Raw genomic sequence first — 12,704 nt, forward strand, 5'->3', positions numbered from 1 at the left:
GGATGTACGAGACTGTGTGTGGATTCTACATAATTGATCCGGCCTGTCCGGCTCGCTACTAGTCTGCCGTTGGGTGTGTCCCGCATTCAGGCCATATAGAATGAAGACATCGCTTGGAACCTCACTGAGTTGACCACCTCGAACTTTCTCTGCAGCTTGGTAGCTGTATAGCTATCGTGTTCATGGTCTCCCTACTCACGTTCCTTTTCCTAGTACTGTTTCGTGTGGTCTGTGTTCACGCGACGAGCCTTGACACTCATGACCACATCAACCGTGACATTGCTGCCGCTCACCACCACATTAGAGGTCCATATGATGGGGTTCCGAGGTACGGTTGAGCCCCGAATATGTTGCTGCCAGTGCATTTTCAATCTCGGTCGTGTCCTCTTCCAACAGCTCAGTTCAAGTTGCGCCCAGTACTGGCACGTCACCAGTAGTGTCTCCCACACCAGCTGTTGGCCCCACCATCCTGCAAGACATCAACACCATTCATCAGCGCAGGCTGGTAACAATTACAGAGGGAATCACTACAAACCCCACGAGTATCTCATCTTGGTCAGTTGCTATTTTGTACTATGCAGTACCTGACTGAGGTCACCTTGCAGGATTGCTGACCTGGGAGCCAACGGACAATGGCCTAGTTCTGAAGTTGATTACACTTCTGGGTGTGATGCACAAAGGTCTAACTGGCCTGCTCAAGAGCACTGGCAACGCATCAGTGAGGATCTGCACTGAACGAAAAGTTGATGCATTAACTAGCTCTTGACAGGTACCATGGCCGCTGCTTGGCACGGTGGTCTTAGCGGGGGGCAGCAATACGTCAACAATTCGGAGACCTTAGCCGCTATATCACTTGCCATGGACTATTGGTTCGCGAATGATTTCACCGACGCCGCATGTCTAGACTATGGAGGTACCCCAAGCTGCCCTTGTGGCACACCGGGATTTTGGAACACAAATTGGTTCTCCAACGTGAAATCGCAACTGACTTTTAATTGCATCAATTTGTTCTGACATCTGGTGTAGGTTATTTTAATCCCTGAATTGGTGTCACAATCCTGCCTCCTGGTGAACGACACATTGACACCCACTCAGCTTGGCAATTGTTCTCACATCACCCTCCGTGCATATGGCACGTTCGACCATTACGTCAATGGCATAGGTTATATTACTGGCGCGAATACGCTGGACCTTGCAAAAATTGGGATTGATCAAGGTCTTTTGGTTGTCAATGTCTCCTTGATCATAGACGCCTTCACGAGAGTTCATGAGACTGTAGTCATCGAACAGCCTATTGCATCTGATGGGGCAAGCCAATCATTCTTCCGAAGTTGGCGAACTAATAATTATTGGCAACTAGATTCGTCCTGATGGATCTTTCGGCCAACACACTGGGATCATCTATAATGGCAATTATGGGAAAGATTTGTATGTTATCTCTACACTATGGAAGCATCTGTATCTGAGTCACACCAGCTCAAATGACGTTCTCAACCTGGAAACTGAGGCTGCAGGAACGCAATTTGCTGCTAATGCAACTTCCAAGACCGCATTTGAAACCCTGTTCGACGGAGATCGATGGATGATCTTCCGTAACATCCAAACCAATGTTTGTCAATGGTTTACTCTGATATCATTTGTGACTGATTATCTTGCAGGTATTGCACTGGGATTTTGTGAGTTAGCAGCCCTCCGGTCTAATGTTATCTGACGCTGCGAAGAGCGTCTTAGGCCGCTTCATCAGTTTTCCTGTGATTGACGGGCAGTGAGGCTATTTTCGACTCTTGTTTTGCTGTGTTCTTGTTGAAGCTGTTTCAGGGCTACTGCTCGCATCAATATGAACATTTCAGAAATTCAGCAGCTTGGGGAAGAATGGAACTCCACCGTTCTCCTCAAATTCTCTTCGGTCATGTCATCAAATACAACCGATGCGAATGTGGGTGAGATCCACGGGAATCGTATGTTCTTTGACAATGACTACATGGTCAGTTCATTTTTTTTTCGTCCGCCCCGTCCTGTTGACCCGTACCCAAGGTAACTCGCGGTCCAGGCTATGTGACCACAGTGAGAATGTACTCCAATAGGACGATAAACACAGAGTGTCTCAACTCTCAAAACGTATGTTGTCGCCTTCTTACGGCATGTGAGCAGTGATAACGAAATGACAGCTTTTAGGCTTCCATCTCTCTGATGGCACTGTTTACACTTACCTTCAAGGCAATGAATATGAAGACATTGCTGCGGCCTGGGACTGGAACCTTATCCCTGGAACTACCGTGGACTATAACGCCACACCACTTGACTGTAACAATACTTCATATGCCGGTAAAGAAGCCTTTGTCGGCGGCGTCTCGGATGGTCGAATTGGTGTCGCAGCAATGCGCTACACTAACCCTCTGAGTGGCTCGCTATCCTGGCAAAAGACGTGGTTTTTTCTGGAGAATGACATTCAACATGTCATGATTGCCAACATTTCGTCTGCCACCGCAGCCCCCGTATTTTCGGTTCTTGACCAACGACGCTTCGGAGGCGGTGTTTGGGTCAATGGAGTTGGTACTTATGGTGGCAACTACACAGATCCACAAACCATGTGGCATGGTGGTGTTGGTTATGAGTTCCCAACCGCTAATGGGACATATGGACTCTCCGTTGAATGGGGCAACCGTACGGGTGCTTGGTCAAGCATTGGATCCTCCACCCAACCTCCTGAGACGGCCGAACTCTTCACTGCATGGCTCTATCACAACAATCTATCCGCCCCCGTCTCCTACACATCTTTTCCTGCGGTCGATTACGGTACCTTCACGCTCAAGCGAGCGGCTACCCGACTGCAGGAAATCGAGAATAGCGCAAGTGTTAGTGCGTTGCTCGATAAAGTATATCGAACGGTGACAGCAGTGCTATGGAGCCCTGCTGGTGGCTCCTTCACTTTCCAGCTGGATGGAGGCTACGCACCAATCACCGTCACAGCCAGTGCAAACGCCGCTATCCTCTATCGGGTGGATTCTGGCACCGTGACAGTCTCAGATCCATCGCAGACACTTTCTGAACTCACTATAGAGATGACTGCCGGAAATGGAGTTAAACCATATGGATGGGGATCTCAAAATACCCTGCTTATTTATTTCACACTACCTAGTGGTGGTTCGGCAGGAAGCAGCGTGACCAGCGCGTTAGGGCAGTAGCACGTCGTTCATCGGATGGGATCTTACAATACTAGCTATGCGAAAATACCAGCCATGCGAATGATAACATGTTGCAATGGTGTAGCGAGTACATATTTTGTGGATGAAGAAAAGATCTAAATAGAAGATCAGAATGCAGGCTGTTCGCCATACGCCTCCTGTTGATAAGCCGGCTCTTGTGCATACGGAGCAGGCTCCTCTGCAGCGGGGGGTGGAGCGGAAACAACAGCAGGTTCTCTTGACTCTGAGGAAGGTTCTGAGACAATCTTGTCGAGAGGGGGTTCGAGAATCTGGACAGAGTCTGGGAGGGGCTTGCGAGGGCCCAATTGACCTTCGGGGTCATAGCCCTTCATGCTGCCAAGTGGTGAGCCAGATGCCTTTGAATACGGTGATCAACCTACATTTTAACTTTGATACCAAGGACACCCTGACGGAGCAGGACGTGTCTCACGGCATAGTCAACGAAGTCTCGCGAAGGCTGACCAGAGTGGATCATGAATCCATCGGTGAACTTCATCGACTTGGCACGAGCAGCACGAAGCTTTCCGGAAACAACCACTTCGCAACCCTTTGCACCAGACTCCATGACGAAGCGAAGGACACCATAACATGCCCTGGAGGCATCATCAGGAATGCCCCACATATGATCATTAGAGGCACGAACCTGCGGACAGCGAGACCACCAAGCAGCTTGTATCTCAAACTCTCACACTGAGCAATAGCAGAAAGACCGCGGTATTGTACTTTCTCAGCGTAGAGCTCAAGTGAGTTTTCGGGGAACTTGAAACGCTTCTGGACGAGCGCGGTCAACTCCCTGATGCGGCGGCCCTTCTCACCAAGGACCTCTTGGGTGTGTGTGGCACGGATAATAATCTGGAATTAATGCATTTGCAAGATGGCAAGGCTCTTTAGCTCATACTAGCGTACCTCGGTGCGGGCGTGGGTGACACGGACATCACATCCAGAGTAACCCTCCTCAGCGAGTTCGCGAGTGAAGAATTCATTGAGTTCGGCGCGGAAGACACCGTCAGCTACGAACTTGCGCTTTTTGCTGATTTGAGCGGACATATTGGGAGAATGTCTGCAAAGACGGATAGATAAGACACTGTCATCATCCGAATCCCAGAGTTGCCATCCATCTCATCAGTGCCATATCTAGCCCCGATCTTCTGCGATACTGTGCAAACAGGCTCTGGACACATTGACTGCAAGAAATTGGACGAACCTTGATGAAATGTAGCCTTCGACGCCGTATGCGTTGTCGGGCTGCTTGTTGCGGCGGGTGCTGCTTGCCGAATGCGATTCAATCGCCGTCTAAAATGACATTTGATAAATGGTTCTGAAAATACACGTGCAATTTTAACTTCTTTTCTTCTTATGGGAGCTATCATGCTTGCAATTGGGTGAGTGATCTTTTCAAAAAACCTTTCTTGCACTTCCACATAAAACCTTCAATGACGAGCGTTGTATATCAACCACCACTGGCACCTCTTAGTCGACTTGATACACGCGAGCCCGTAACACGGCGGACGTGTATCACTGACATCAATGACTTTCTGATCATCATTCCTTTGTTTTGATTTCGTCGATTTGAGCTTTCAGCTGACAATTTTTCCTTTAGGCCAGAAGTTAAATATTAGGCAGAACCATACACGTATTCGGTTGTCTCTGTAGTTACCATGAATCCGCATGACCCAAATCAAACTCTTTCATCTACACATCTGACACTCAAGCCAAGCTTTATCACCGCTTTTGACAGCCTTATCTCGCTGTTAATATTAGTTGCGGACTCCCTTTATCCGCCAGCTGCCTCTTATTTACCGCGAAACGTTCGTCTACATTGTCATTCCCTCGTCCAATTCCATCCCTATCGATATGACGCATTGGACTGCTCTAGTCGCAGAGAAGAAGCAGAGACAGCTCAAGACCATTCCACAGGATTGGCTTGTGACTCCACCTCCAGACTCTACACTGGATGTGACTGGTTTTCCAGAGACATGTGGCCTTCTGAGCGCACATGAAATTGAGATTACCAATACTTCGGTGGATGTTTTGTTGGTGAAACTTGCCAGTGCGGAATGGACAGCTGTAGACGTGACCACCGCGTTCTCCAAGAGGGCTATTATTGCCCATCAGCTTGTGAGCCACGTGCCAGGCATTTGCTTGACGATATTGTATTAACCTGTCAATGAGGTCAATTGCTTGACAGAAATTTTTGTTGATCGTGCATTGGCACGAGCGGCTGAACTTGATGACCACCTGAAGAAGACGGGAAAGGTCGTTGGTCCCCTTCACGGGCTGCCCATCTCTCTAAAGGACCAGCTATGTATCAAGGGACTGGAAACCACTATGGGTAGGTAATAAACCCGGCTTAGACCAAATGCATTGTAATCCGCTACGTCTTAGGTTATGTCTCATGGATTGGGCAGTACGCAGAGAAAAACGCAGTACTAGTCGACATTCTGGTCGAGTGTGGAGCCGTGCCATTCGTCCGCACCAACATTCCGCAGACGCTCATGGTGAGCGCACCCTGAAGATGAATCCTACTCGTGTGCTAAAAGTATCTTCAGTGGCCGGAATCCTTCAATAACGTCTTCGGCCGGACAACTAACCCACACAACCGCTCTCTGACCTCGGGTGGGTCATCAGGAGGAGAGGGTGCATTGGCTGCCCTCAAAGGAAGCCCTTTGGGAGTCGGTTCTGATATCGGAGGGTATGACAAGGATTTGGAACTATCATTGGTAGTAGCCTTCTGACGTTCTCCTGGCAGCTCTGTTCGTATTCCCGCTGCATTCTGCGGCATATACGGCCTGAGACCCTCATACGGACGTGTACCATACTGTGGTGCCCGCAACTCGCTTGAGGGCCAAGACTCAGTTCTCTCCGTGTTCGGTCCTATGACGACCAGTGTCGGCGGGCTCAAAGTCTTCATGAAAGCTGTCGTTGACGCCAAACCGTGGCTCAATGACCCTCTTGCGGTTCGGAAGAAATGGGACGAAGATGAGTACGATCTCGCGGACCATGGGTCTGGCAAGGATTTGTGCTTTGCGATCATGTGGGACGATGGCGTTGTTGTTCCCCACCCACCCATCAAGAGGTCTCTGGAAATCACCAAAGCGGCTCTCCAGAAGGCGGGCCACAAAGGTCTTTTCGTCTAACTCCCTGCTGAATTGTGCTCATTTAGTGGCAGTTATTGACTGGAAACCCATCAAACACAGAGAACTTGGAGATGCCACGGTAAGCAGGTGTGTATTTTACTATGCCTACATGTGGACCTAGTAGCACTATGCAGCGGGATATCTGGAACGCCGCTTCCTCCGAGGACTACATGATCACGACCTCTGTCACAGGGGAGCCAATAATTGCAACAATGGAACTGGACGACACAGATGCTGTGGCAGCATCCTTCCGTCCGCAAAATGGCGGCATCACCGCATACCAACTCTGGCAAGTGCATAAACTGCGTCAAAATCTCCGGAAAGAATATCTAGACCACTGGAACGCAACTGCATCAGAGACTGGGACAGGACGACCTGTCGATGCTATCCTTTGTCCAGCCGCACCGTTTGCGGCACCTCCCCATGGGAAGAACAAGTTAGTGTCTTTTTTCATTTTGGAGTCTCGAATTATCAATGAAAACAATGCGCAGGTACGCCAACTATACCACCGTTTGGAATGCGCTCGACTATCCCGCTGCGATTTTCCCTGTGACTACTGTCGACTCCGCTCTCGATGGGAAGGAGCCTCCTCATAGTTTCTATGACGATTTCGATAAGGGCGTTTATGAAATGTGTGAGTAATGCCAGCACTGAACCCCTCAGCGATTTTCTGATGGGCCAATGATTGATTCAGATGACCCGGAGAAATTCAAGAACGCTCCTGTTTGTTTGCAACTTGTCGGTCGGACTCTAGAGGAAGAGGCGGTTATCAGAATGACAGAAATTGTGGATGCGGCGCTGGCGGCCGCCAAATAAGTTCAAGGTATACTTCTCGAGAAACAGCAGTCATGAATAATGTACAAATAGACCTACCACTCGGTCAAATTCAAACAATTCGAAAGCTATAACTTTGCTTCATGACTATAAAGTGGTTGGGCCTCGTTCACGAAAATGCCTGCTGCGCCCATGCCACTACCGACGCACATACTAGTGCACAACAACTTTTTGTCTCTCCGGCGAAGTTCTGCGAGGCCGGTGACAATTTGACGAACGCCAGCTAATAATTGGCAGTTGAGTTTTCGAAGCTTCAGGACAACAATGAGACTCACTCATTCCCAAAGGGTGCGTCACGGCTATTGCCCCACCACTGCCGGAAAAACATCAGAATGGAAGTACTCCAGCTGTTATGACTCACTTCGGGTTGATTTTGTCCATGGAAATGCCAAGTTCTTCGACACAGTATGCAAATTGCGAAGCGAATGCTTCATTAATCTACGTGAGACGCGTTAGGCCATCGACAGAAATGATATAAGAGGCTGGGTTCACCTCATAGATGTCAATATCATCCTTGGTGAGACCAACTTGCGTAAGGACCTTGGGAATAGCGGCGATGGGTCCAATACCCATGTAGCGAGGCTCGACACCTTCACCAGTAGCTGTTCAGCACACCTTCAAACAGAGGCGATAAATAACAGACCGACAACTGCACTTCCAACCCATTTCCCGAGAATTTCCATGTTTTCCTTCTCTGCACGTTCTCTTGTCGTGAGAATGCACAATGCGGCACCATCTCCGATGCCACTAGCGTTTCCAGCAGTGGTAGCTGCATCGCCCCAATCTTGGAACACGGGCTTTAGCCCAGATAGCATCTCCGTCGTCACGCCAGGTCGGACTGTGTCGTCAACGGATATCACGGTCCCGCGGATTTCAACTGGGATGATCTCCTCAGAGAATATGCCGGTAGTCATCGCCTGTTCTTGTCATTAAAATGCAACACAGGGTAGTTCGAACATACAAACCTTGGCTGCGCGTGTATGTGATATGAGGGCATACTCATCTTGCTTCTGTCGCGAGACTTTATAGGTTTGGGCGACCATCTCAGACGTCCAACCCATAGGCTACAAATATATCAGTATTTAATCGATATAGCAAACCCAGACACACTTGGATGCAGTCGTGAGCCCGGGGATATTTGTCCACAGATTCAGCTATGACAGGCGTAGGACGAGGGCTGCGCGAAGATTAACATCGGTATACCACAGGCGTTGCAGACTCACTTCAGCGACATATTCTCCACTCCAACTGCCATGCCCATGGATATTTCGCCTGACTGGATAGCATGTGCGATGTTTCGGACGGCCATAAGGCCGGATGAACATAATCTGTTCACTGTCGAGATGGGAACATCGTGAGGAATGCCGGATGCGAGAGCAGCAGCTCGTGAGGAGTACATTGGAGAAGGAGGATGACATGTGCCTGTAGAAAGTTATTGCAGAACCACACAGCATGATACGGCTGCAGACTCACCAACACAAATGTCGTCAAGTTTCGCGGGGTCAAGCTTTGTCTTTTCAAAGGTCGCCTAAAATTGAAAAGGCTTCAGTCACGGTAGGCGGTATTAGTCCACAAACAGTCCATCGACCTTGAACAAAGCTTGCATCATTTCATCCACTGGGATATCCTTGAGTTGACCCTTCCTGTTCCTCCCCATCGCGGTACGCTTTGCAAAGGTAATGACCACATCATCTGGGTTCTTCTGCAGCACCGCAGAGATGCCCTTGCCACTATGTGTGGAGACGTTACGCATCATAGATGGAACTCTAGCACGTATGACCGTTGCGCTAGCGAACATGAAGAGAATGGGTATCCTCAAAAGGCATTAAGCTACGTGTGAGATTTAAGTATGCATCGTATGGATTATGTATCATAGGGCTCCCCGACCGCTCGGATCATAATAGCATCATGCATTCAGGGAAGTTCGGAACAACTTTGTTCCTCAGGTCTTCCTTCTATACTAGGACTGACGAAAACTTGAATTGGTGTATAATGTACAATGTCATAGAGGCTCATCGATCGGTAACTTGAACTGCACACCATACATACCTGCATGTGCATGCACCTACAGGTTTACGTCCCAGAGCGCAAGGAACGTTTCCACAACTGGCTCTCTAGACTTATTGTCGCAACTTCGCTGTTCTCGAGTTCGTCTAAATCATCATCCTCCAGCAATCCTCCTGGCAGAAATTGGACCGGCGAAATGGGAGTGTGCATGACGTCCGCTTCAGCTTCATCGAAGCTATCGTCCGACTCAGAGTCCTAGAAGTAGTATAAACGAAGACTCAGAACACCAAGAGTGTTTGCACCCACTTTAACGAGGACATCCCGCTCATCACCATCCTTTAACGTTGGATATGGAACCCAAGCTTGATCGCAAACGATCAGCTAGCACAGCAGCAACGAACAAGCACAAACTCACCCTCGACATGCAGATAAAAGAACTGATCCTCTCCTGGAATGCAAGGGATGACGGCAGCTGATCCATTGCTCTCAACCTCTGCACAAGGGGCATCCGGATGCAGAGCGTTAGATAACCTGAAACTAGAAGGACTGAAGACACTGCCAAGAATCCAGGTGCCAACGAAGCGAAGCCAAGTTACTGTGCGGCTGGGTAGCTCATGATAGGCCATGCGATCCATGATGATGAACTGACGCTGGTCAGGCCAGACCGCGACGAGAGAGATATCGCAATTAGACATGTTGCCTGGTGATTGAAGAACTCACAAGCTAACACGAAGGAGTAAATAAAGAAGGAGACTGGATCATGTACACAGGGTTGCGAACAGGACCGACGGCTGTCTCACATCTACTCCGTTTCTTCTTGACGTCATGCAAGCACTATTGCATCAGGACAACAGTTCTAGCATTGTCAAGAATGTTTGCGTACGCGTATGGAGATCTGCTATATATCCAAGTCCTCATCAGGATCGTCGTCATCAATGTCATCAGCAGAATCAGGGTCATACAGAATCGCCCCAGCTGTTGTAATAGGGTTGCCTGAAGCCCAGATTAAAACGACATAAAGAATAGAGAAATGGAGCACCACCTTCGTGTGCATAGGGCAGGGGCACTTGGGCTCGCGATTTCTCCTGCGACGGCGTGAGATTCAGATTGAACGATACGTTCTGCGTTGGATCTGGCCGAGCCTATAGATTGGTCAGGTATAAAATATCATGTCAAGGTAGCGTTCGCGCTCACCTCGTCCGCTTTCTTCCTGGTCCAAATACCTTTCAGGCTTTCAAGAGCTCGCAGGTCGCACGGGACATCTCCTTTCCAGCCCTCAACAGTCCTCTCCACACCGCGCCGACTCCCGCCCCTTAAAATGACCTCCACCACGAATTCCCTCGTGCCTTTGCTCACCCACGCACCGGCACTCGTCCCATTGCCTTCGGGGCCGTAAAGCAGGCGCTCAATTTCATGTGTACGCTTAGAGAAGGGGATAAAGACACTCCAAAACTTCTCTGCCGGACCAGCTGGTGGAGGATGTGTAAGATATGCAGAGGCGAGATGTGTGATGATAGCCGGGGGATGCGCAGTTAGATGAACAAGCGTCGGTGAAAGGGAAGTTTGATTTAATAGTTCGAGAAGAGGACTGGGCTGGAGATGTAATGCGAGGATCGAAGGTTCTTGGGGAAGATCAGCAAGCACAAAGACATCAAGTTGTGCTATAAACACACCGGAACGTGTTGTAACCAGCCCAAGGAGCGTCCGAATAAACTTGTAAGCCTTTGGTGTGGATCCGAGATCAGATGTCAATGTATCCACCGAGTCGATGATCACATTCAGTGATCCCGGAGGTACTACAAAGTTTTACCAGTCTGATAATCATCCTCATCAAACGCGCCGACACTGACCAGAATTGACGCAAGCCAGTATTTCGTCCTGAGGACCACACCACGGATCGTCATACCCAGGAACTCGCCCAGTGAAGTCGAATGCAGTGATATTTGGAGCCTCATCGATGTTCGTCAAGCTCGATGGTGGATGCAAGAAGCAGAACAGTAGAGTCTGGGTAGCCGGTTTGAAATTTGAGATCAGAATCCTCAAGATAGGATAACATGTCTGTGCGGAAGATGACTGGAAGATGATCAGTGGTTGATGTGGCTTTAATCCTGTTGGGTTGCTGATGATGGAAGGGAGTAAGGACATCTTTTTTTTGTGCTCAATCCAGGTTGCATCAACATAATATTGAATATGGTCCAAGTCACTAAAACTACTCAAAACCTTGCGGTACTACGACATTACAATGGACTTCACGAAACAGTCCCAGCATTTTGTTTGTTCCAATGTGCCCTCCGGAGAACGAATAGGTCAAATTTCCACCCATAAATACCAACCTTGCCCACAGGCTTTTCCAACGCAAACCCGGCGTCGTGGATGCACTTTTGAACATAAGGTATCAGGGAGGTAGTAGTCACCTTGATCTCTTTGACTGCGTTATCCATTTTGAATGTATGTTGTATGGCATGTGCGAGTAAATCCTCTTGAATTCCTGCTCTCCTATATGGCTCTTCGATGTAGAAGTGACGGATTGTAGCAACGGATGATGTTCCCTGAGACATTGCATGTTTGGACTTCAGCGAAGAAGATGGCTTTCCTTTGTCCTTGTCCATCAGTGTGTCTTGCGACTGAGAGTCCTTGGACGCGTCAATGGCTATGAGACCGACGAACTTTTTCGAATATTCGAGGATGAAAAAGCCTGAGGAGGGAGACCGCCGGTAATGATTTGCAATGTCCGCGACATCTGGTCTTCGCAACAAGTCAAGAGACGCATCTTCGAAGTGTGGGCGGTTGAACCTATCGAGTTAAATTATCGAGCGGTCCGCAATGTGTGCGCATCAACATACCAATCCATGAGGTAGAGCATGACAGCGCCCCAACTTCCAAAGGCTGGAAGAGGTGCCAAATAACCAAGGAGCCCGTACTCTGGTTTAGGCCACCAGTTGAGATATTGGATCATGATGCACGACAGGCCCACCCAGGCACTCAGTGTAAATGGGTGGAAAAAGGCTACAGGATTATTTGGTCAATGTCGCGAGAAAGCTAAGGGACACGTACCACTTCGATTAGCAACAGCGAGACCCTCCATTGAAGCCTTTCCGATGCTGAACTTGACCAGTTTGTCATCGGAAGCCTCGTACAACCGGATGCGCGCATCACCTTCTGTCATGATTGCACCGTGCAAAAAAATGGGGGGTGAAGACGAAGCAGTCTCATGATTTGTACCAACTTCTTCTCGCACGTTTGTCCAGGGCCGACTCCAGGCACAATTATACGATTAAGAGCGGTGCTGCATCAGGAGAAGTTCAGCAACTCCCTTAAAAGTTCAGGCCTGTGCAGACTACAGAGGATGGTGCTCGAGGCAAACAAATTGTAATGATGAGGACTGTAAGACACTGAAAAATCGCAAGTCTCCAAAATCGCCCTCACTGATATTCCTTCACACACCTGCCAATTGAACCGTTTTAAACGTGGGTTGAAGCCTCAACGGTGTTCCTAAAGACGACATACACTGAACACTTCT

General features: G+C 48.9%; 6 protein-coding genes across 6 annotated transcripts; 2 read left to right on the plus strand and 4 right to left on the minus strand.

Moving 5' to 3' along the window:
- Window positions 1-182: 182 nt before the first annotated feature.
- DEU56DRAFT_868413 (polysaccharide lyase family 8 protein) lies at window positions 183-3,185 on the plus strand (the record flags this gene model as incomplete). Its single annotated transcript, XM_041355482.1, has 13 exons — window positions 183-328; window positions 397-555; window positions 606-718; window positions 770-972; window positions 1,027-1,308; window positions 1,361-1,428; window positions 1,477-1,609; window positions 1,659-1,676; window positions 1,722-1,765; window positions 1,819-1,984; window positions 2,035-2,118; window positions 2,169-2,859; window positions 2,896-3,185. The coding sequence occupies 13 exons, from the start codon at window positions 183-185 to the stop codon at window positions 3,183-3,185; spliced, it is 2,397 nt and encodes a 798-aa protein (XP_041214578.1).
- A 64-nt stretch (window positions 3,186-3,249) lies between these two features.
- Window positions 3,250-4,517, minus strand: DEU56DRAFT_386645 (ribosomal protein S3). Its single transcript, XM_041345958.1, has 5 exons — window positions 4,411-4,517; window positions 4,113-4,354; window positions 3,850-4,058; window positions 3,587-3,799; window positions 3,250-3,539 (listed from the first exon to the last, which is right to left on the minus strand). Exons 2-5 carry the CDS (start codon window positions 4,251-4,253, stop codon window positions 3,314-3,316), a joined length of 789 nt encoding a protein of 262 aa, XP_041214579.1. The 5' UTR covers window positions 4,254-4,354; window positions 4,411-4,517; the 3' UTR covers window positions 3,250-3,313.
- A 543-nt stretch (window positions 4,518-5,060) lies between these two features.
- DEU56DRAFT_948523 (general amidase) lies at window positions 5,061-7,318 on the plus strand (the record flags this gene model as incomplete). The annotated part of the gene is made up of 9 exons (XM_041359083.1): window positions 5,061-5,324; window positions 5,379-5,538; window positions 5,592-5,704; window positions 5,756-5,898; window positions 5,956-6,329; window positions 6,376-6,422; window positions 6,478-6,779; window positions 6,835-6,977; window positions 7,038-7,318. The coding sequence occupies 9 exons, from the start codon at window positions 5,061-5,063 to the stop codon at window positions 7,157-7,159; spliced, it is 1,668 nt and encodes a 555-aa protein (XP_041214580.1). The 3' UTR covers window positions 7,160-7,318.
- Window positions 7,246-8,975, minus strand: DEU56DRAFT_907258 (Thiolase, N-terminal domain-containing protein; the record flags this gene model as incomplete). The annotated part of the gene is made up of 10 exons (XM_041356880.1): window positions 7,246-7,400; window positions 7,453-7,490; window positions 7,539-7,615; window positions 7,670-7,767; window positions 7,821-8,094; window positions 8,143-8,241; window positions 8,288-8,354; window positions 8,401-8,599; window positions 8,651-8,705; window positions 8,766-8,975. 10 exons carry the CDS (start codon window positions 8,973-8,975, stop codon window positions 7,246-7,248), a joined length of 1,272 nt encoding a protein of 423 aa, XP_041214581.1.
- Window positions 8,976-10,082: 1,107 nt separating this feature from the next.
- Window positions 10,083-11,329, minus strand: DEU56DRAFT_725739 (uncharacterized protein; the record flags this gene model as incomplete). Its single annotated transcript, XM_041347882.1, has 5 exons — window positions 10,083-10,177; window positions 10,200-10,326; window positions 10,379-10,806; window positions 10,858-10,980; window positions 11,035-11,329. 5 exons carry the CDS (start codon window positions 11,327-11,329, stop codon window positions 10,083-10,085), a joined length of 1,068 nt encoding a protein of 355 aa, XP_041214582.1.
- A 104-nt stretch (window positions 11,330-11,433) lies between these two features.
- DEU56DRAFT_868418 (uncharacterized protein) lies at window positions 11,434-12,350 on the minus strand (the record flags this gene model as incomplete). The annotated part of the gene is made up of 3 exons (XM_041355483.1): window positions 11,434-11,977; window positions 12,028-12,190; window positions 12,239-12,350. 3 exons carry the CDS (start codon window positions 12,348-12,350, stop codon window positions 11,434-11,436), a joined length of 819 nt encoding a protein of 272 aa, XP_041214583.1.
- Window positions 12,351-12,704: the final 354 nt, after the last annotated feature.

Source organism: Suillus clintonianus (genome assembly GCF_016758775.1).
Source record: "Suillus clintonianus strain FC179 chromosome Unknown DEU56scaffold_4, whole genome shotgun sequence".
NCBI lineage: Eukaryota > Fungi > Basidiomycota > Agaricomycetes > Boletales > Suillaceae > Suillus > Suillus clintonianus.

Bases quoted from the DNA above. Each gene is read 5' to 3' on its own strand.
- DEU56DRAFT_386645 (XM_041345958.1), bottom strand. From the start codon at position 4,253: ATGTCCGCTCAAATCAGCAAAAAGCGCAAGTTCGTAGCTGACGGTGTC. The intron at 3,800-3,849 runs GTTCGTGCCTCT...TGATGCCTCCAG, and splicing joins GGTGGTCTCGCTGTCCGCAG to GGCATGTTATGGTGTCCTTC. The intron at 3,540-3,586 runs GTAGGTTGATCA...ACCACTTGGCAG, and splicing joins CTTGGTATCAAAGTTAAAAT to CATGAAGGGCTATGACCCCG.